This window comes from Coturnix japonica, chromosome 5, assembly GCF_054131305.1.
Source record: "Coturnix japonica strain WE chromosome 5, WE-NBRP24, whole genome shotgun sequence".
Lineage (NCBI taxonomy): Eukaryota > Metazoa > Chordata > Aves > Galliformes > Phasianidae > Coturnix > Coturnix japonica.
Genome location: NC_140667.1, coordinates 39,474,323 through 39,495,701, shown reverse-complemented (window position 1 = coordinate 39,495,701; position 21,379 = coordinate 39,474,323). Strand labels below are relative to the sequence as shown.

At 39.8% G+C, this 21,379-nt stretch overlaps 1 protein-coding gene across 8 annotated transcripts in view; it reads left to right on the top strand.

The window, feature by feature from the left end:
* STON2 (stonin 2) overlaps positions 1 to 21,379 on the top strand; it is a 67,648-nt gene that overhangs the window by 30,623 nt on the left and 15,646 nt on the right. The window contains exon 1 of one of the 8 annotated variants that reach the window (XM_085549307.1): positions 7,122 to 7,362. The exons of 2 other annotated variants lie outside the window; for them this stretch is intronic. Coding sequence is in view for 1 of the 6 variants with exons in the window: in XM_085549306.1 (XP_085405432.1) it covers positions 14,173 to 14,263 (91 nt within the window). In the remaining 5 variants the exon portion in view is untranslated. Of the gene's footprint in view, positions 1 to 7,121; positions 7,368 to 14,098; positions 14,264 to 17,507; positions 17,663 to 21,379 lie in introns of those variants that run through there. 5 more of the 8 variants (XM_085549309.1, XM_085549310.1, XM_085549306.1 and 2 more) reach the window with 5 other exon arrangements.

Sequence of the window (21,379 nt, the reverse complement as noted above, 5' to 3'; positions counted from 1 at the left end):
AGTAAATGATACTGCCTCCTTAAATGATCTTGGAGTTTTAAGGAGAAAAGTCTATTTTCACCTGCTGGTCTTTGTACACCTTTAGAAAGATTGTTTATTGTTTCCCAGAAGTGACTCTGACTTTCATTTCTGAATAGGAGGTTCATTCTTCAATTAGTAAAGTCAGTTTTTGTTGGAAACTACAGTATTTCTGTAGATAAGATCATAGGTGAGGTCATTCTTTTCCTTCAGAATTGCCAGCATTACGTACTTCCTAGATTTTAGTAAATCACTCAAAGACACTTTCTGCGCATCTCAACAGACTGTCTATTGTACAAACTGCACTGAAAAACCCACATACAAAAATCAGACAAAACTTCTACCTGGGTAGCCTTTGACTGAATTCCTAGTGTTGTCCAGGATTTCTTTTTTTTTTTTTTTTGTCTGTTGTGTTAGTTTTATATATCTATGAAGCAGAGATATTCTGGATAGATATAAAAATTCAGCTGCTGAAATGTCTTAAGTGCATCACCTTGCTCTAAGAATTGTTATTTTACCCACGGAGTCCATTTTCCCTTCCTTTTCCTCAAGATGCCCTCTCCTTCTATCTGCTTTTTCACTTCTGGGTGTTGCATCAGTACTTTTCCATTTAGAAGTGCTGTAATGCAGGTTACTTCAGCCTCTTCCTAGCAGGTGAACCTGCTGCATTTTGCCATCTATCAGCGAAAGAAACATGAACAAAGGTATTGACATCCCCATTTCTTAGCTGAGGATCTATCTTCACAAAGAAGAATTTATTCAAAATCAGCTTAAGAATTTAAACGCTTGTTCATTGATTGGATAGTCACAGTAGCACTATTGCAAAGTAATGAATTAATGGTAGCCTCTGAAAAAACAAACACCAACTACAGTAGTAGTTAATGCTGAGTTGAAGTGCACTACTGTGAAATTTAAATTTCTTCAGTGATAATAAATTTTGCACCTAGCAAAAATCTGAAGCTGTGGTGTTTGTCTGTGTCTTTATTTCTGCTTAAGAAAATATGTGTTGACTTTAAAATTCAAAGTTCTGGATGAAAATCTTCAGGATATTTTCATTCTTTCAAAACTCATTCAATCCTTCCACTGTCAAAAACAAACCAAAATACTCGCTCTGTATTCCTTATACTCTAACACTTTGACTCCAATCCCATTTAATTCACATAATTTGGGAAAGTACCACTCAAGTCAGTGAATGTCTTTTTAAGACAAATGATCATCATGATTTACAGGGCAATCACCTACAGCGTACTATGCAACCTGCAAGAAAAGTACTGAATAGATGCAGATTTGCTGAAGTTGCAACAAACTAAATTGTAAAACAAGTTCTCATGCTATTTTAAAAGTAATAGCATTGTAATTATTGGAGACAAATATTCTTCGCTATTTTTTTCCTCAAAAAATTAAAAACCTAGCGTTGCCTTTGTATTCCTTAAGTGTTGTATTTTGTTTTAAAAGCCTCTAACTCAGAAGACCACAGCTGTATTTGGAATGTGCAACATTCTGTATTTGATCTTATTAACAGAATTGGATTTGTGATGTTCTTAAGGAAGTCAATTTCTACTTCACTATGTTACAACCAAATGAGAATATATTTAAGAAGAAGAAAATATGATAGTGAACAGATAGAAATGTTTAAAAAGATTACCAAGCTGTCTGTCAAACCTGCAGTTTATTTTAAAATAAATTTCAAGTTGACACCTGTAGAAAATAGTGGCTGTGCCAATTTGGGTGCAGATTAAAAAATAATAATAATAATAATAAATCATTAAGACAATGAAGTGGGACTAAAACAGCCATAGCACCTTCTTTGTTGTCTCATTGTCCTCTGTGATGAGTGGCAGGACAGAGGATAATTTACTTTATTACTAGCATAATTAGGGATAAAGTCGCTTTTAATTCCTATGAAGAGGAAAGATGGGTGAAGGTACTCCAACATAATGTTCTGCTCTATGGTTTGTCTCATTTGAATGCAAAGGCTGCCTTCATCAGCTGCGTGTTGATTTTCTCAGCTTGTCATACTTTATAATTTGTCTGTGAATATTAAAGAGCATCAAATTGAGCAGATATTAAAAATTAGCACCCTTTGTGTCCTATTGAAAGCAGAACAGCTCTTCTGTCTTAGGCATTGCAGTCCTTTGCTAATAAGGCTGACTGAATAAGTCTTCATTAAATTTCATGTTACTGGGCTGGGGAATTTATTTGGCCTCATCATCTGTTCAGACCGTGACCTGGACAAATCAACCATAATGCCTCAGATTTGAAAAGCCTTTGTTTGGCTTCTCACATTCTTAGCACAATTAGTGGCTCTGCAGCCTGTCTGCTTGGGCAAGGTGGTGTCACGCGGTCTCAGTACAGCTACCATTCTTTGTAACTTGCCAGGATCATCCCTCGCGTGAGTCACTTGTGATTTTAGCCATCCAGCACTTGGTCCCATGGCATACAAGCGTAAGGTCAGTAGCACTCAGCTGCATCAGTGTCTGTGCCTGCTACCTGACCAGAAATGTCATAGCCAAAATTTCCTCTAAATTAGAATAAATAAACTTAGTTATGCAATATGTCTGTTCTTAGGTTGGCTGAGGTTTCTCTCTTCCAGGCACTGTGGGGCAGATATTTACCACCTCTTTTTTTTCATTCAGAAATAAGTTACATCAGATATGACTTTTTTGTAATGTGACAGACACTCTGCAAGTCTTTGATGAAAAAGCATCTTCCACTTGAAGCTAAAGCTATTACAGACAACACCAAATAAAACAGCTTTTTGTAATAGTCATTAAAGCCTTAGGAGTTGTTTCACAGATGTGTAATTCCCTGAGCATGTTGGAGTTTGCTTTTCACCAGAAGAATGAAAGGACAGGGATTTAAATTGTATTTCTTCATCATAAATCCTGGGGATGATGCATTTACTTTGGCACTGGTTTTGCTGCTTCTTCAAATTAGATCTCTGTTCCCTTCAGCGTTACTGCACTGGAGGGAGTGGTATGATCTCCATTTATTATGGTCCGGAGTTAAGATTTCAGGTTTCTTCCTCCAGGCAGTGGCTTATGCAGCACTGAGGTTTTTGCCTTTATGTGCCTTAAAGTCACAATACAGAACTAGCACACAGCAGGAAAAACTGGGTGCTTCCTCTTTGTGCAAGCATATACACACATATATATATGCATATAACTATACAGTATATACATGTATCAGTATGTACAATGGTATCCATTTCTCCATATGTGCATTTATATAAATCATGTAAGTTCATGATACAAGTAAGATCTTTGGTTTCTGGCTTACCTTCCTACAATTTACATACTCAAATCCAGTTCTCTTTGGTGTGAATCACGGGCTGCTTTGCAGCATCAGGTAAGACATTTTAAATCTAGGTGTCATCCAAAGTGTTTTTGAGGAAACATTACATTTTCAGACTCTTGAGCCAAGCTCATCTTTGAGGGGGTTAGAGCTCCTACCTGCAATTCAGACTTGGAGAATGACTTGGTTACATTTGGTGGGGGTGCATTCTGTGTTTCTAAATGTGGAAAGCTTTGTATGGATTTGAATAGAGAGCATGGGTAGGACATCTGTGGGAGTGAAGAAGGTACATCTGAGAGCGTCAAGCATAAGAACTATAACATTTGGGCATTGGTCTGTGGCTGTGAACTTCCCTATACTTTCTTTTTCTCACAGACTTTAAGTGTTTACTGGCAAAACACTGATTCAGCCATGTGGAAACAAGTAACAAGCAGAGACTCATCTGATATTAGTGGGTTCAGCTATTCATTTTTCAGTCATGAGAAGCCATACTTAGCTTTAATGAGTGCCTGCACTGAGCTATCTGTGGTTATCTGGCTTTCAGTTAATCTTTCCTCCCTTTGTATCTTGATGCTTGTCATTACTTATATCTTTGTTTCTCCTGTGTCTTGTTGTTGGTGTTTGTTTGTTTTGTTTTTAATTATTTGAATATATCGTGATCTAAACCACCTTTTCCATCCTTCCAGGACATTACTCCAGAAATGCATTTTGGGCCACTGAGCTTTAATTTTGCCATTTATTCCTCCCAAGAATAGGGTCCTGGGATGGTTCCTCTTGGTTGCAAGAGAAGTTATGAACCCAAGCCAATTACAGCAGATATGGAATTGTTTTCAGCTAAGTTGTGCAGACAGGATTTGATTTTTTTTTCTCTTTCTCACCTGCTGCAGGGTGAACACAGGCCAACAGAGACAAGATACTGTTTAAGGGTAAAGCTTTGTCTGTTATCTACACTTCAAATGTGTCAGGAAAGTGAGCTGAAACAGACTTTGATCCAGGTTTCATCTTTTGTAAGGATGAATATGAATAAAGCCTGATGAGCTGTGATGAGAAATAGACCTGGTGATCATGCATAGCCAGGAGATCTTGTGGAGTTCAGAGATTTGCTCATGGAACTAGGCTGCCAAACAGACCCCATCACTGTTTAGTTATATATTATAACATCTGATAAATTGAAAGACATCAACAGGGAAATCATGTATTGTTGTAGAAGGGTTGAACTGGACTCAACATCCAATATTGATCAGCTGTTTTTAATTTTTTCAGCAAGAACAGTTGGGAAAATTTGTGGTTGTATAGGCTTTGCCAGTCATAGTTCACTGGGAATTTCTGAAAGTCTAAACTTGAGCCGGCATGGTAGAGTCCTTCTCTGGAATGAAGGATGTGAAGCTCAAGTTTCTGTCTTGGGTGAGAAAGAATAGAGTTGGACCTGGGCTTCCTACAGCCAAACAGAATCCCCGAGCCACCAGCCCAACAGATAGTCTAGACTGAATTCTGATTTTTCACAAAGGCTGTCTTCAAAGTGTTCAGCTCAGAGGTAACAACAACTTTTTAAGTCATGAGGTTTTTTTGGAAAGAAGAAATTTATTTCCACAAACCTGATTCTACTCCTACTTTGAGGTTACTGCACATTTTAAAAGTTTTTATCAGACAAAAGGTCAAGGGACTAATAGCATGTGAGGGAAAAAACTGCTTCCTGAGGATCAAGTTTACTTCAGTATGTCTGTAACATACCAGCACCTCATGCAGTGCTCAATCCTGGTCACCAGATTAATTATGGATTTAATTGGGAACAAGAAACAAAGGAAAGTGTCTAGGAGATGACTTCATCTCCCTGCTCATCTTTGCTGTTTCCCACAGAAAGAGACAAAATTATCTGCAGAAAGGTTTCATCTGGCTGAAAGGAGGAAGGATAACATGAGGAAAGGATCACCGTTCACTTAGAAAGTCATGAGAGCAGGTTCATGTTTTCACTCTTTTCAGACGTGGTGTTTGTTTAAGCTCCACACCTTTTTAGTTTTTATTTAAGCAGTTTGTCCTTGGGCTAATTTCTCCATCTCATTCTCTGCCTTGGCTTCAACTTCCTACAGGCCAGGGAGTTTTTAGCCTCTGAAACAAAAGATGCCTTCTTTGCAGTGATAAAGCCCTATCTGCTGTATAAAGCAATTGCAAGGTGTAGGAGAAAAGTGAGCAGTAATGCTGTTGTGTAAGGAGTGGCTTCATGGTTGGCAGAGTTAGGGTTATTAGAAGACAAATGATCCAACTTTGCCATTAATTATCTAATTTCAGGCTCAAATTTGCTAAGAAGTAGAGGCTAGCAAAAGGAGGCACCTTCTGTGGCCATTCTTCATTTGTATTTCTTCCCAGAGAGGGGCATCTAATCATTGACTTCCTCCTTGCAGTCCAGCACCAGTGCATCCTGTCATTAAGGTGGTTGGGTCTTTTCTGCAGGTTGGCAGCAAACAACTTTGCTGCATGCTCCTCTGTGCCTCTCCCAGCTGGAAGACAACATGCTTGTCCCTACAGTACCTGTTCATATAGTCATTCCAGCATCTAGTCCCCCTTTCATCATATAATTAGGCTCACTGTTAGACCAAAACTTCTAAACTGTAGCTTGTTTATTCCACATGCTGTTGTGCTCGACCACTTAAGTGTACTTAAAATGATTTCTATACTGATTTATTTAAGTGTTTGAATGTCAAATCAGCAATTTATTGGTAAGCAGATTTCTGCCATGATTTCCAAATTATCCAGATAACCTTGCTTTCAAATAATCTGTTTGTTTTCCTCAGTGTGTCAGAATCCCATACAAATTATGTTTCTACACAATAAACATTAAGGGGAAATGAGAGAAACCTGAGTAACCCTAAAATGTCACAATGGAGCGGAAGGATGCTGGCTGTTCCCCAAGGGCACTGACAGCTTGTCTCTTGTTTTCTGTTGTGTTCAAACTGCTTGGGGCAGAGAGAAGAGCAATGATGGGGGGATGGAGACTATATTCTGAGGCTTGGCAAGATCTAGCAGGGTATTTGGCAGATGGGGCACTCTGTTTGGATGAATCAGGCTGTTTGGTTTATAGGTTATATTTTCATCTTTATTTTGGCTTTTATGGCAAGAACTGAAACAAACTTCCTGGATCAAGAAGTCTAATCCTGTGCTATCACAAACGGTCACATCCTGATATCTCTGTCCTAGATCTATTCTTGGTCTTAAAAAGAAAAAGAATTTTCATGCCCTTCCCATTCCCTCTCTAAGACTGTGTATATTACTTTTAATGATCAGAATGATCTTCCTAATATCTGTCCTTTAGTTTGAAAGAGGCATAGGAGGCACAAAAGTAGGAATTGAAATAGATTGTCTTAAAAATCTGTGAAGTGCTTCCCATTTAAATGGTGCCTCTGCATTTTACCCAATCAGGAATAAATCCAAAACAGTTCACCTGAGAGCAAAAAAAGAAAATTCTAGCCCCAAAACCACCTGGAATCTGAAGGGTTTAAAGGGTTTGCTGGAGAAAGTGATTCAGCTGCTGACACAGGGAGCAGGCTACCAGGTTTCTTGCAGGTGATGAGCTGAAATGTTTGGAGGTTTGGTTTTGTAAAAATAAATAAATAAAAAAAATTAGCTTTTATATGAAAGGAAGGGGGGGGGGGGGGGGGGAGGGGAAGCTTAGTTTCTTTGGCAAGACTTCACATGAAGTTTCTCACCAATTCAGCCTGTTGCTTTCTCCCCCTCCTGCTTTTCTGGGTGCGGCAGATCTGGAAGTAACCTGCACATTTTTCATCTCTGCCCTGCCCACACAGGCAGGCCGGGCTGATTGGCAGGCGGGGAGCCGCGGGTCCTGCCGCAGCACGCCGAGCGCATACCTCCCCTCTCGGCTCCCACTGCGGGCAGCCGGCTGGGTGACGCGCCTGGGCTGGCACTGCTGGGCTGGAGTTATCTGATTTCTGGGTGAACGCAGCTAGGGGAGAATCCATTCATCAGAGCAATCTGGATTTTTCTTTCTTTCTTTTTCTTTTTTTCCATCATCAGGAGTGTATCAATTTAAGAAGAAAGGTACGGTAAGAGCAGAGGCAGTTCGTGACTGGATGGTGGGTGGGTTGGTGGAAGGACAGTGACGGAACTACGTATGGGTAAGACTGGGAGAAAGAAATCTCAGTCACTGACTTGGGAAAGTTTTGTTTCCCTTGGGAGTCTGGTGCTGTGAAACTGGTAGGATAAGGCAGGGGGCTGATTTTTGGTCCTCCAGGAACAAGTGGTTAAAAAGGGGCTGTAAGTTATACGCATGCAGCTCAATCAGCATGCAACGTGCTGTGCTCACAGTGCTGACTACACAGGAGGATATGGAGGAGGGCTGTTTGGTTCAGGAACTTTTGTGAGAGGTTATTTCTTTTCTGATCAGGCGGAGGAAAAGCAGGCTGTTTCCTTGTTGATAAAAGCTTTTTCATGCTATTAGAAGATATAGAAATATAGAAAAAGGGCTATATTAATCTTCTCCAAATGTTGTTGAAGGGATAATAGAAAATCTGTATCTACTGAGATGTTAAAAAAAATGGAAGGTTTGAAAGGTTTGGAAGCAGGTTTTGCTGCAAGATTAACAGCTTTGAACTGTGCTGTATAGAATTTCAGTGGGTGAGTGAGCAATTCAGATTAGTCAAGTGCTGCATTGTTAGGAGACTTCAGTGTTCCAGTGTTTGTTGAAAACACAAGAAATGCATTACCCTTGTGTATGCAGGAAAAAGCAGCTGGAATGACAAACAAGCTTACATTTGGAAAGGAGTTCAGAAAGGCAAAAAGGAAAGTTCAGCTAAATGTTCTGTGATCTATATGAAAAGATAATTTGATGCAGCTCTTTTTTTTCTTATTATGTTATTTTTGAAGAGTACTTCTACTGCAGTATCATTATGTATAAGAGCTTGGATGTCTGAGCATTCTGAGATCAGGTTGTATGAGGACATCCTCACAGAGACTGTTATCTTGGGCCTCCTGAATAGTGTCCTGGTTTTCTTTGAAACTTTTACTTTCCATTCCTTACAGTCAATTCCAAAAAAATTCAGTTCTCCATACTTAACCTAGTTACATCTATATTTTTCTATGAGGGAGCAGCACTAATATTCATTCAGCTATTTCTAAATTCCTAAGCACAAGGGGAGTGAGATGGAACTGCCCTTACCTAAACAACTGTTGCCATAATTTTTCCCATGCACAGTCACAGGAACAGCTGTTTAGAAATTAAATAGCCATTTCACAGATTAAAAGGTCAAAAATCATTAAAGTGATCGTGTTGCAGAAGCTGCTGCATATCACAAACTGTATCACGTCTCTGAATGAGTTCCATGAGAATCAGAATGGTTCTTTAGTATAACTCCTAACCTGCCTAAAGCACTCTGGTGATATAGAAACTTCACAGAGTTTTTAGTAAGTCAGTTTAATGGTTAGTTGTTTTGCTGTTAAAAATCTGCATATGATTTTTAAACTCAGTTTCTCTATGTTGCCTTCCAACTATCCATATCATTTATCAAATCAAATCTTTCATAATTTCTTATGTAGGTACTTACAGACTGACTGTTTCCAAATCTCCTACAGAGCAGATTAAATACACTGAGCTTTTATCTTTTCCTGTGTGGTAGGATTTTTATTCCTTTATGGTTCTTGTGCATCTTTTCTGAACCCTCCTCAGTTTTTTCTGCATCCCTGTATTGTGTATGAAAGACTGGCTTATAGTGTTCCTCCAGGAACTACATGGACAAATTGTATTATTTTTCCTCCTGCTTCATGTTTCTATTTCTAAATCCTAATATTTCATCAGTTCTTTTCAACTTAGGGTTGCACCAGAGGTGATAATGATCCAAATCTTCTTCCAGAATCACTGCTTTCAGATGTGCCCTCCATCCCATAAGGTTGCCCTACTTACCTCTGACCATACTTACATGAGTGAAATCCATGTGCAATTATCCCTAAGTGTTAAATACACCACTGAGTGAAACACATTTGCAGACAAGAGTAAATGAGATTTACAAAGAGTCTGGACCACAAGTCTCATGAGAAGTGGCTGAGTGAACTGGGATTGTTTAGTATGGAGAGGAGGAGGCTCAGGGGAGCCATTATTGCTCTCTACAATTATCTGAAAGAAGATTGTGGTGAAGTGGGGATCGACCTCCCAGGTGACAGCAATAGGATGAGAGGTAATGGCCTCAAGTTGAACCAGAGTAGGCTCAGGTTGGGTATTAAGAAAAAATTCTTCTTGAAAAGAGTGGTGAGTTATTGGAATAGGCTGCCCAGGTAGTGGAGTCACTGTTCCTAGATGTGTTCAGGGGGCGTGTAGATGTGGCACTGAGGGACATGGTTCAGGGAGCATAGTGGTGATGGGTTGGCAGTTGGACTATATAATCTTAGTAGTCTTTTTCACCTTTGTAATTCTATGATTTCCACTTATAAGTGGCTCCTACTGGCTCTGCATAGCAAGCAAGGCCCCTTTTTGTCTTCTTATGGAATATGCTGCTCACAGTATACAAGCATTCTGGTTTGCATCTCACCTGCTACAGTGTGTAAGGCCCACAGAACCTGACCAATTGTGGAATCTTTTACCAAATAGTGAGATGTTCTTGGCATGGCCATCCATGGCAGCCCACCTTCCAGTCTGTCCCTTGCAAGGAAATGAATAATGCAGACAGAATCAACCTGGACTTTCTTCTTCCCAAATTTAAACTGAACTCCAAAGTTTTTCAGTAGCTGTAAACTGTTCAGTTGTACTGAGCTTGTTGTCTGCTTTACAGCTGCTTCTGCATGTATAGGTTCCATCTGGGGCCAAAGTAGAATCACTGAAATGCTGTCAGGAATGCTGATCCAGGAGACTCTCTGTCCTGACCGGAAGTTCATAAGCTCTCAGGAGAGCTCCTGTTCTCAGGAGACTTTCCTTCTGCTTTGCAGGCCAAAAAGATGAGTGAACATCCAGCCTTAAGTGTACTTGTATGAACTTAGTTTGCAAACTGTTGAAGGAGGCAGCTGCTGCAGCTGGAGATCTTGTTCCTTCCTCTGCATTAAAAGTCAGGTGCTCCTGGCTGGGAAGGGAATTGTTTTGTCTCTGCTGGAGTGTCTTCTCCCTGTTTCTATATCTGGGGATTATGATATCTAATAAGAGAAATAATAACAATTGATTTTTTTCTTTTTTCTTTTTTTCTTTTTTTCTTTTTTTCTTTTTTTTTCATCAAATATAATCTAAAAATGACTTAACTATCACAAAAGCAACCAGAAGTTTTCAGTTTGTACAAAGAGTCTTTAGTGTGGAGCCTGTAAATCTGCATGCTGTAGAGCTGCCTACACATACAGGCAAATACTGAGAGGCAAAAGTTGGTTAAAGCCCACGCAACTGCCCTCCTCTAACCTAAATTTACAGAGGATAATACTGTCAGTGCTATTTATATTTGTTCCTTGCCGCTTGCATTAATGACTTGTTAATTTCTGGCACTGTAGTACTCTGTGCAGGAGGAAGAGGTAAAATGTGCAGGCTTGGTTGTTGCTGTGTGTTAAAGCTGCAAAACCATTTCTAGCATTCCTAATCTGTGAACTTCCTGAAAAATGACTGCAATACAGGACACTGCTGTGCATTTCTGGATGCAGAAGGAGTCATGTTCCATGTGTGCTGTATTCATGAAGTGTTTTGTGCTCATTAGTTTGATCAAACAGTTTCATATTCTGTACTGGGTATCAAGGCTTGTCTGTACAAGCAGCAACTAGTTCTGAATGTTTCACAGATAGTTTTGCGACAGCTAGCTTGTAACAGCTTAATACTTGAAATCTGCTACCTCCCCCATCCAGGAGACCCCACTTACTAAATCCTGCCTCCTCCACTTAGTGAGTGAAGGACACGCAGGGGTTAACATCTCTCCCCCTCATTAACCTCAGAGCATTAATTGTGGGCTGCTGGGGCAGTGGTGGCCCTGCCACAAGCCTGGGTGTGCTGCCTCCACTCTCACCCCGCTGCTATAGCAACAGGTCGAAATTCTTCTGTCTGCCCATCGCTATGCCATTCACCAATGTCTGCTCTGCAGACAGCAGCATTGTCTGCTCGATGTTGTCTTCCCACAGCTCCCAGCCAGGCTACCCCTTCCCCAGGACAAAAGGCCCAGCACAAAGAGAGGACTGAACAGGGCTAAAAGTTGAAAGGGGAAAAAAAAAAATTTAAAAAATCCTATAATTTATGTTTTAACTGTAGGGGAGAGAGGAGAATAATAATTCTGACTTCTCCTAAATGATAGTCCTCCTTCATGGTGGAGGAGAGAGTGCATAATTAGGTTTTGCTGGGATTCGGTGATTGCTTCCTGATCCCTCAGAAAGATTTACAGGGAGCCTGGCTCACCCACAGAGCCGTGTAGCACAGTGTGGCCCCATAAGGTCAGGCTGCTGCCATCTGACAGCTGCAGATTCTATGGTAGAAAAGCTAGCGTTTGCTCTGCTTCAAGAGAATCCATTGAAGTCATTGGTGGCCTTAATGCTAAGGCACAGTTCAGTTTGTATCCAGCTCAGAGGGTTCAACCACAGGTTTAGCCACATGCCAAGCAGATATCTTCTTTTCCAAGCTGCTGCTTATGTTGTGGTGCACAGATGATGGGGAAATTTAGTGGAGAGGATACTGCTGAGTTAGTAGATACAGGATTTAATCTTCCAAGTTGTCAGCATTTTTAAGCACTAAAATTCTGGTTCAAGTAAACACACTCCCTTATAGTACAGTCTCTTTCCCTGTCCCATGCGTAAACATACTTTCATTAAGCCACAACACAAGCAGAGTTCTCCTTCATGATTTCCAGTGGTCAGACTCATGTTCCTTAATAATTCTTAAAGAAATGTTGTCTCGCATGAGAGGTTAAATTCAGAGCCTTTCTCAACTTTGTATCTCCTTGTCTTTGGGATGTGCCTATTTTGCTTTGCTCTTTGATCTCTTGGCATGGCCTGGATGCATGGCTTGAACCTGTGACATACAGTCCCTGAGGAAATACAACACTGAGCAGATTGCATCATTTTCCTGAGCCCAGAACATGTCTTTTTGAAACTTCTTAACCTAGGGGAAGTCAGCTGAGGGTATGTTTCCATCTGATCTCTGTCTTGACACTTTAATCCCACCATATCTAAGTAAGCCAGTGGGATAAAGAAAGTCCCCATCCCTCATTTCCTTGTACTAGAACAATTCTGCCATACTATCTTTGTGAAGAAAAATCTCATTTTCTCAGGCAGTGCTCAGTTTATTTCTTGGGACATTAGAACATAACACTCACTAGTGAACAGTTGTTCATATCCATAGCAGTGTTGCTCTTTTCAGGTAACTCTTCTCCTGAACCTTTCAGTGCCAAAGCTCAATAAAACACTTCTTTGCAGTGCTTTGATTATCTATTAAATGTATGCTGCCCATTGCCAATGTTGCCATTCAAACGTTTATTTGATCTTTTTACAGAAATAAATTACTAATTATTTTTCATTTTACAGTGTACCTTTCTTTTCACACTCAGTAGTCAAAGTCCTCTTATCATTTTGCTATCCCACACTCCTCATTTCTCTGATCACTGCTCACTTCTGGCAGATCTCAGTCCTTCCTGTGCTCTTCTGCAAAATCTCACATGGACTCAGAAAGATGTGCTTTGTTTACAAGGCACAGCAGCTAAGGGGCCCCTTTTGTTTTCTTTTCCATCAGTCACATTCTGCGCTCAGCCCTTGTCTCTCAGCAGCCACCTAAGCTACACAAGCCTGAAAGGACTGCCTGATAAAGGCAATAAAGTTTCTCATCACCTTATCCATTTCATCATACTGTCCTTATCCTGAAGACCTTCTATGTCTCTTCCGTATTTTCTTTCCCTCTGTACCCCATCAAAAGAATGCAGAGCTTCATTTGGGTAAGAGGATGCACAGCTGAGGCTGCATGGTGGTAGGCGGAGCAGAGAATTAACAGCAGGAAAAGAAATCATCACAGCTGGTAAGTTGTATAGGACCAGCATAAGAGAATTTGTGGCTCGTATAGTCTGTGTGATGCCAATTGAAAGAGCAGTAGCTTCAAGGGAAGATGACTGGAGGGAAGACATGTAAGTTAAAATTAATGCAAAGAAAAAGGAAGCATGGGTTTCCTTTTCACTTCTCGCTACAGAGCACTGCAGTAACATTATGAGTTATTCCTTTCTCTTCTGCATGTATGTTTCTCTTTTGGTCAGACGCTTTCATTTATCAGTAGGGTCCAGACCTTTCTCTTCTGGGACAGGCTTGCTGCTTCACTTCTGCTTGGTGGCTTCTATGTAGTGACCCTAAGTAATCCTGTGTTCTGTGGTGGCTCCACACATGCAGGCAAAAGGGAAAAACATGACTTCAGATGACATAAAAAAAGATAACAGTCCAGTATTTGGTTCCATTCATTTCCTGTAATTTTGAATAGCTGCAACAGCTGGACCTTTATGGTGGGAGCCTGGCCTGAAGGAAAAGGCCGTGCTAAAGGAGTCACAGACCTGGAATAGATGAGTGTGAAATGAGGGGAATGACCTCACTAGTCAGAACAGTGCATCGTAAAAACATCCATTCCTTCAGCATAGCCCCAGAGTCATCAGCAGCTGCCTTGGGGCTGGAGTTGAGGGGCTGATGGTATTGCATAACGGTAATAGGACTCAAAAACTGAATCCTGTCTCACTGCAAGAGCAGTTAACTGATGTTCATTTAGATGAGCATACTGAAAAGTTTTCTGTGTCTTCTGTCATCCTGGGGAATCCTTTTGTTATGCCTGTATGAAGCTGGATTTTCTCCATTTCTTTCAGCAGTTGGCTGCTGTTGTCTCAGTGTGGTTGTGGAGTTGGTCTGGCAGGGCTGCTGTGAGCTGTGGTTGCTGATACTGCCATGCAGTTGAAAGCAGTTTCCATGACAGCCCTTTTGACACCACTGTACTTTTCTGGATGGACAAAAACTGAGAGGAGTCACTTTGTAAGAGGTAATTGTAGGTTACCACAAATGGGAATATTTCTTCTTTTATCCTGTCACTGTTAAACATTCTTTCTCAGCATAAATCTAGAACATGTCTATAAAACCTCAAGAGGTGAAAATGAACTATGCAGAACCCTGCCAGCCCTGCAACTGCTTCAACTTAATAAAAATTCTGAAAATGAATGTGGAGTTTGTGTCTGAAATAAACTTGCACTGATCTAGCCATAAAAAGCACATTCTAGTACCTGTTGCGGCAAGATCTCTGTGCTGTATAGAGAGAGAGAGAGTTTCTCTCTATAGTTTCACTCAATGGAAACTTTTCTTCCTTGGGATCAAGCCCTACAGGCCATATGTTTGTCTTCCCGATTTCTCTCTCTGCAAATATTTAGGTCTTTCAGTAGCACAGTTTAGAAGAGTGTGTAACAACAGTCTCTACACCCTTACAGCCATAGCATGAGGAGTAGTCCTATGCTCACCTCTCAGACCTGGAAAAGCTTCCAAATCTCTTCTTCTTATCTGATTTTCTCCCACTACCTTACCACTTCATCTCAGTGTCTCAGGCCTTTCTTTGTCCTGCTCCTTGTTGTCTACTTGAAGCAAAATGAGATGTGAAATAGTTTGGTTGTTTTTTTCTAACAGAATTATAGGAATGTTTTAAGTATTATATTTTTGTATAATAACATGTCTTCCAGATTGCAATTTTTGGTGTTCCAACATTTTTCAAAGCAGATGCATTCAAAAATGACTATTTTTAAACTCACTAATTCATATGATATTTTCTGAACTGTCAGTATCAAAACCTGATAGAAGATATTCTTTCTAACTAGGATTAGTTTTTCCCCAGTTATTACTAGGTCAGACTTGGCAGAGGGAACCATGGTGTATACTCTTTCACTTTCAAAATAATATCATTGCTGTGCTGAGATCTCAGGAAAGAGAGTATTGCTGACTGGTACTAGAGGCTGTTTTGGCTTACCTCCCATATTTTTGGTGGAATGCTTCTTGCTTGGAAATACTGTGGATAGTGCTCTGCTTCTCAGCCTGGAGGAGGAGGAAGCCAAGTAGGAAGCAAATTCCTGGCACTTCTCTTTTCAGTTCACAGACAGTCCTGTACATAGGCATCCAGTCATGTTGTTCAGATTAACACATAGGCCTTTTGCAATCCATTAGTGTATCATATCCTTTGCATCATGTTGCTTCTCAAGCACCTGTAGTTATCATCATTTGTTGAGGGTAGAGGTGTGACTTCGATAGATTCATCTTCAGTGACACTTACGTGGATATTTCCAACTAGTCTCCTTTAGCCCTTTCTGTTAATTGCCCCAAATCCCTCAATGAATTAAATAGATATAAATATTTACCTACATATGACTTTGCTATGGCACCTCTCACCTTAGCATTGAGCACCTCACTTCACTGCAGCCTGGAATTCCTTGATGCTTTCATTCAGGAAGGGCTGGCAAAACTGGCTACCCTCAGTTACATGTCTTTTCCGGATCTTTAAAACAAAACAAAAATGTTTACATAACAAGCTACAAGGGGAAGAAACGCTAGCATCAGCTTCAGGAAGAAGCAGAGCACTGATAACTTCTCTATCAGCTATGTTGTCTGTGGATATTGATGAGATCAGAGTGTGTTGCTTTGCAGCCAGTGGTCATGTTGCTTAATGGGACCACCACTTATGGAACAAGTCTGTCTTCACAGTTAATCAGGTAATTAAACCATTAAAACATGCAGCTGAAGTTTAAGTTTACACAAAGCTTTGGATTAGAAATTAGGAAACGAGTCTTTTGGTTTTGTTGTTCTTTTTTTCTTTTGTAAGGAACAGCAACGGCATATCTTGTAAATCATTTTGATATTGCTCAGGGTAACAGTGGTGTATAAATATGGGTCTACCTCTTGCCCAGATAACTTGAGATATGCAGACAAATCTGGCAGACAGAATCTGAGCTGCTGACTTGATATGATATAAAACTTGATCCTGGGAAATGCCTTTGGGGCAGGAATCAGGAAGTTAGTGCTACTATTTTTAAGCTTTGAGGGGAGCCAGAAGTGTTGGGCAACACATTGTGAAGATGTAAAATACAAATGTCTGGTTTTTTCTCTTCTTTTTCCCTTTAGTTTTTTTCCCCTGCAGTAAAGAGATTTAAATCTTTGTATTTCACTCCAAGTTTTACTTTTAAATCATCTTATAACAGTCATTAGGCAAAATACATACCTTTTCTCCCTGACTGACCTCATCCTGTCTCCTCCAAAATTACATGCAGATAGAAACATAACTGCTCATTTTTGTAACTAGTGAATTGTGCACCCATGAATCTGACATCCCTGTGACTTTTTTTGGTGCAGAATCAGTACAAGGTGGAGCAGATTGTTGGGTTGCTGTTGACTTCAGTGATGAAGAAATTGCCCAGCTGAAAATCAGAGATCAGGCAGCTATTTCACACTGACAACCAGATTGTCCTCAACTGGTGTTATTATGTGTGGCTGCTACCAGTACAGTTTATAGACTGGTGGAACTGTTTCAGATATCCAATGCGCTTAGTAGTCTCTGGACTCCGATTTTCCTATGTGTATGGAAACATTTCTTGTATTTATTTAACAGAGCCAGCCACCTATGCTTTTTACAGTAGTACAGCTGCTTTTTGGATCTGTAACTCTATGAATAAGAGCACAGTGTGTTGCTTTGCAGTCAGAAGTTATGTTGCTTAGTGGGACCCCAAACTCTGGGACGATCTGTTAGCTGCCAAATTAGTTTACCCCACATGGTAACATCTCAAGCACTGAGAATGAAACCAAAGAAGGTTTTAAAACCTCCACTGCTTTTTTCTAGTCCATCATATATTGCTTATAAAATTTTGACAGATTGACATACCTTATTTTCTGCATATGACTTATGTAGATGCTCTTTACAAAAGAGAGAATGCTGCTGTTGACTCCTCCAAAATGGAGTGGGACTGTCATTTTTAGTGCTGACTTGGGATTTGTTCAGCTTACCAAATGCCACAAACTTCCCAAAACATTATCCCAAGAACTAATGTATTTGGGCTACCAGTAGCATTTCCCTTTCTTTAATTTCTCTCGGAGTATCTCTCCGTGAGCTCTACCATCTCATCTCAGCAGCAGTTGTACTACTGACGTATATTCTCATGTGCTGCTGAGGTTAAACTCAGAGAGGGAAGTAGACCTCTGGATAAACAAAAGTCCAAAGTACATTCAGAGGCAAACTGTCGTCACTTATCATAGCTAACATACTTCGACATGAACTGCGTTTAAAAAATGTCCTGAGTATCTTTTCCTCTGTTCTCATTTCTTTTTTTCTCCTTTTGGATGAAAGATGGCATAGAGGGATTTGTTCTTCTCCAGATAACCTGACATTCTCATATTGATCTGTCTGCTGGAACAGGTTTGGCTTTATATTTCCCAGCTCTGTTCTGCACCTTCTCATATATACTAGCCAAATTGGGAGCTTAAGTATTCCATGGGTAGTAATAATGGCTAAGACTGGGGTGTAGTCATAGTCTCAGTATCCTCTGAACAGGGCACACCTTGCTGAGAATGAAGTTAGATGACCTGCTGGTAAAAAAATGTGTCGTATCTATGCTGTGTCTTCAAGGGTGGATATGAAGTTGTTCCGTGTTAGTTTATGAATCATGCATGTACGCTTAGCTGCTAAGATGTTTGCTTTATGAGTGTATTGTGTTTATTTAATAGAAATAACTTTTATGAAAAAGCAAGCTTTTTTTTTTTTTTCCCTGCAAAATGTTTTCTCTACCACTTACCTGAGATCTGATCACAGCTTGGTTCACATGATGCCCAGTTATACACCAATAATATTACACTATATGTATACTGTGAACTCTTCAAACAGGCATCTTGTCTTACCCAAGTCTTGCAAAAATCTTAAAGACTTCCTCAAGTTACATTAGTCTTAATGTACCACCTTCTGGCCAGCTGATGGAAGCACATGAACTGAGCTAAAGGAAATGCATGTGTTTTCTAGATCTGTGTTTCTCAGAATGATTTAAATTTTAAAGCCTCTCTTTCTGTAAAACTTTTTTGGGTCATTCCCTACCACTGTTTCACATGTAAGAGAAGAACTCCACTTTCTGTCTATAAAGTAACCTTCTTAACTTTAAAAACAAACTAACAAACAAAACACAAAGGAAGCTGCTTTCAAGGGATAAATAGATAATGCTTTTTCCTGGAGTACATAATGTGTCCTATTGTCTCTAGAAAAGTTTTGTTCTCCTTTAAAAGTTATACTTTTAGAATACTTAATTTTTGCTATCTAGTTTGAGATAGCCAATAGTCATGTGCAATTTTATATAAAGATTTTAAATCTTTGGGAGAGCACCTTTTTAAATGCAGTTGTCTGTGTGATTTTGTGTAAGGAGACAGAGAACAATGGAAATCAAGGAAAAATGTTCAGGGAAGTTGGATGCTGGCTTGAAATAAATTCAGTTCATGCAGCAAGGCAGAAAAACAGAGAATACTATTTATTTTATTTCTTGAAAGTGTTAGACCCTTCTACCACCGTCTTCTACCTTCATTTCCTCTAATGAATCCCAAAAGTTTAAGCTAATAGATATCTACATCAGTAAATAGTTTTATTGTTAATGTAAATGCTTATACTTAGCACTTTTAGCTAATTTTTTGTTCTGCTGTATGAAGAAACTGATTTGGTATCTTGTTTAAGGAAATACAAATGTATCCTTAAGATCAGAGTTAATATTTGTTTCACAGTTCCTTAGAACCTTTTGCATGAACCTGAGTTTGAGAAACTAACCCCAAAATTTAAAATGTCATCATCTGATTCCTACCTGAAGCTCTATCAATTTCCTCAAAGCTCTGACCAGGTCTTCTGTGACTTGCAGATTAAGTGAGCTCACACTGCATCTGCAGGACAACCAGGGCATCAGGCTTAGCCAGCCTGGGTTCATGAAAGGCAGATCCTCCTTGACCAACCTGATCTCCTGTGACTGAGTCACATGCCTGGTAGATGAGGAAAAGGCTGTTGACATAGTCTTCCTAGACTTCAGCAAAGCCTTTGACACTGATCCTGCGATCTATGTCTAGTTCGGAATTTGCTGTTGAAGTGATAAATGTATTAATTGGAGACTCCACCTGTCTTGATTGCTGTGGCCCTGGGCACACAGGCACTTTTATTTCAAAATGATATGACTTATCTGTGCTGCAGTGTTTAGGTGATTTCCAGATAGACTGTGATTTCATTCTTCGCTGTAATTCTTTCTGAGTGTACAGATTCTAAGTGTTTTCAGACTAAAACCTGAATAATATATTTGAAAAATACATTTTCTGACTATAGGTACATCTGCTGTAGTTTTGTGTGAGGTATGTTATAGATTTGATTCTGATTCAAGGCTAGATGTGCCCATTCTGATTACCTACAGGCTGCAGGATTTGTATGGAACTTGTACTAAGCTACAGGGATAGCTGAGAGCAGGTAACAGCAAAGACATCTGTACTGGAAAAAGGGGAGCTATCTCTGTGTAGGTTTTGAGTTGCTGAAATACTGTTCCAGTTATTTCATACCACATCTGAAATGTTTGAGTTGAGCTACTCAGTAAATATAATAATACCTTGATCATTTTCTTTACTGAAGACATAATGACAGGACTCTGAATTCTGGGCTCAATGAATTTCTGGTACCTGTACATCTCATAGTTAGGTCAGGCTCAGATGCTGGGAAGATGTTCTCTTCCTTCTCCAGTTGCAAGTCAGTGTCAGTGAAGGAGACACAGGGCAAATAATTGAAAGCAAGGAAGCACAGTAGGAACCTGAAATATGGTAGTTTTACCTCCCACAAATCTGTAAGTTCCTATACTTGTAGAATAATAAGAAAATGTCAAAACATCAACAAAGTTTGCAGAAACTATGCTGACCTCTAGAGTCCTTCAGGATGGGGTATGGAAGACAGTTCTTTTCAACAGCTTGCTTGCAGTATTAGGTCTGCTGCAATCTAGCTGTGAAAGGCTGAGACAGAATTTGCTTCTATTTCTTCTTCAGTATAGTGTCTGCATAATGGCTTACATTTAAAATGAAGAATAGCAATTCTCATAAAGATTAGAGATTCATACAGTTAACTGAGCATAGATGAAATTAATTATGTTTTAAATAGTACTGGAATCTCTATGGCATAATGTCTTTGAAACTTCAGATAATTAAACTTATTTGGGGACTTTTGATGAATTTGCAGTAGTTAGCCAAGCAACAGGAATCGTATTCATTAGTATTCATTAGCCCACTGCTGGGAACAAGCTCTTCAGTATTTTGTATTAGAACCACTGCAGATTTGGGACAGAACTATACTAGGTGAAATCACTGATTTGCATAGCCTACGTTTAAGTACCTGAGTTCAAACAGTTGTCTCAATAGGATGTGACAAAACATAGTGAAAATATGGTGATGAATCCATTCAACATAATCTGAGAAGCCTTTTAAGTGGAAGCCGGAGGAATAAGAAAGGGAACCACAGCAAGCAGGTCAGTGGCTTTACCTTGTGCCTACCAGTTACATAGCCGGTGATTATTGTTCTGAAATACCTCTTAGTTGTGCTGTAAATCATGAAGCTAAAAATATAACTTATTTAACTGACAGTTCAGCAAGCTCGAGAACCAAATTATTGGCCCGCATAATAAAATAGGAGGCATCACTTTCAGAGCTGCCATACCTTCCAGCTTGCTGGGTGTTTGTTCTCAAAGGTTTCGGGTCTTTCTGCCCCTCATTGCTCTAACCTGAGAAGGGGCAACTGCCTCTTTTCCTGTTTCCAGAATCTGTTCTGAATCTCATGGAAAGAAAATGTCCTGCAAGTTGGTAGAGAGCATTTCCAAGTACCCCCTAAATGCTACCAATGCTGATTGATAGCAGAGCTACACAGGAAGCATATGGAGGTAATAACTGTTATCTTCTCAGGGACATTCTCTGTGCAAATAAACATTAACTTCCCATTGGCAAGACAGCTGTGGTTCGTTTGAGTTGCAGATTTTAGTAAATAAATTCCATGGTACTTTTCTACTGTACCCTTGATCAGCAAAATTGTTAGAAAAATTTGGAAGAATGTCTGCAGCAGTAACATGTGATTGTCTACCATTAACAGAGC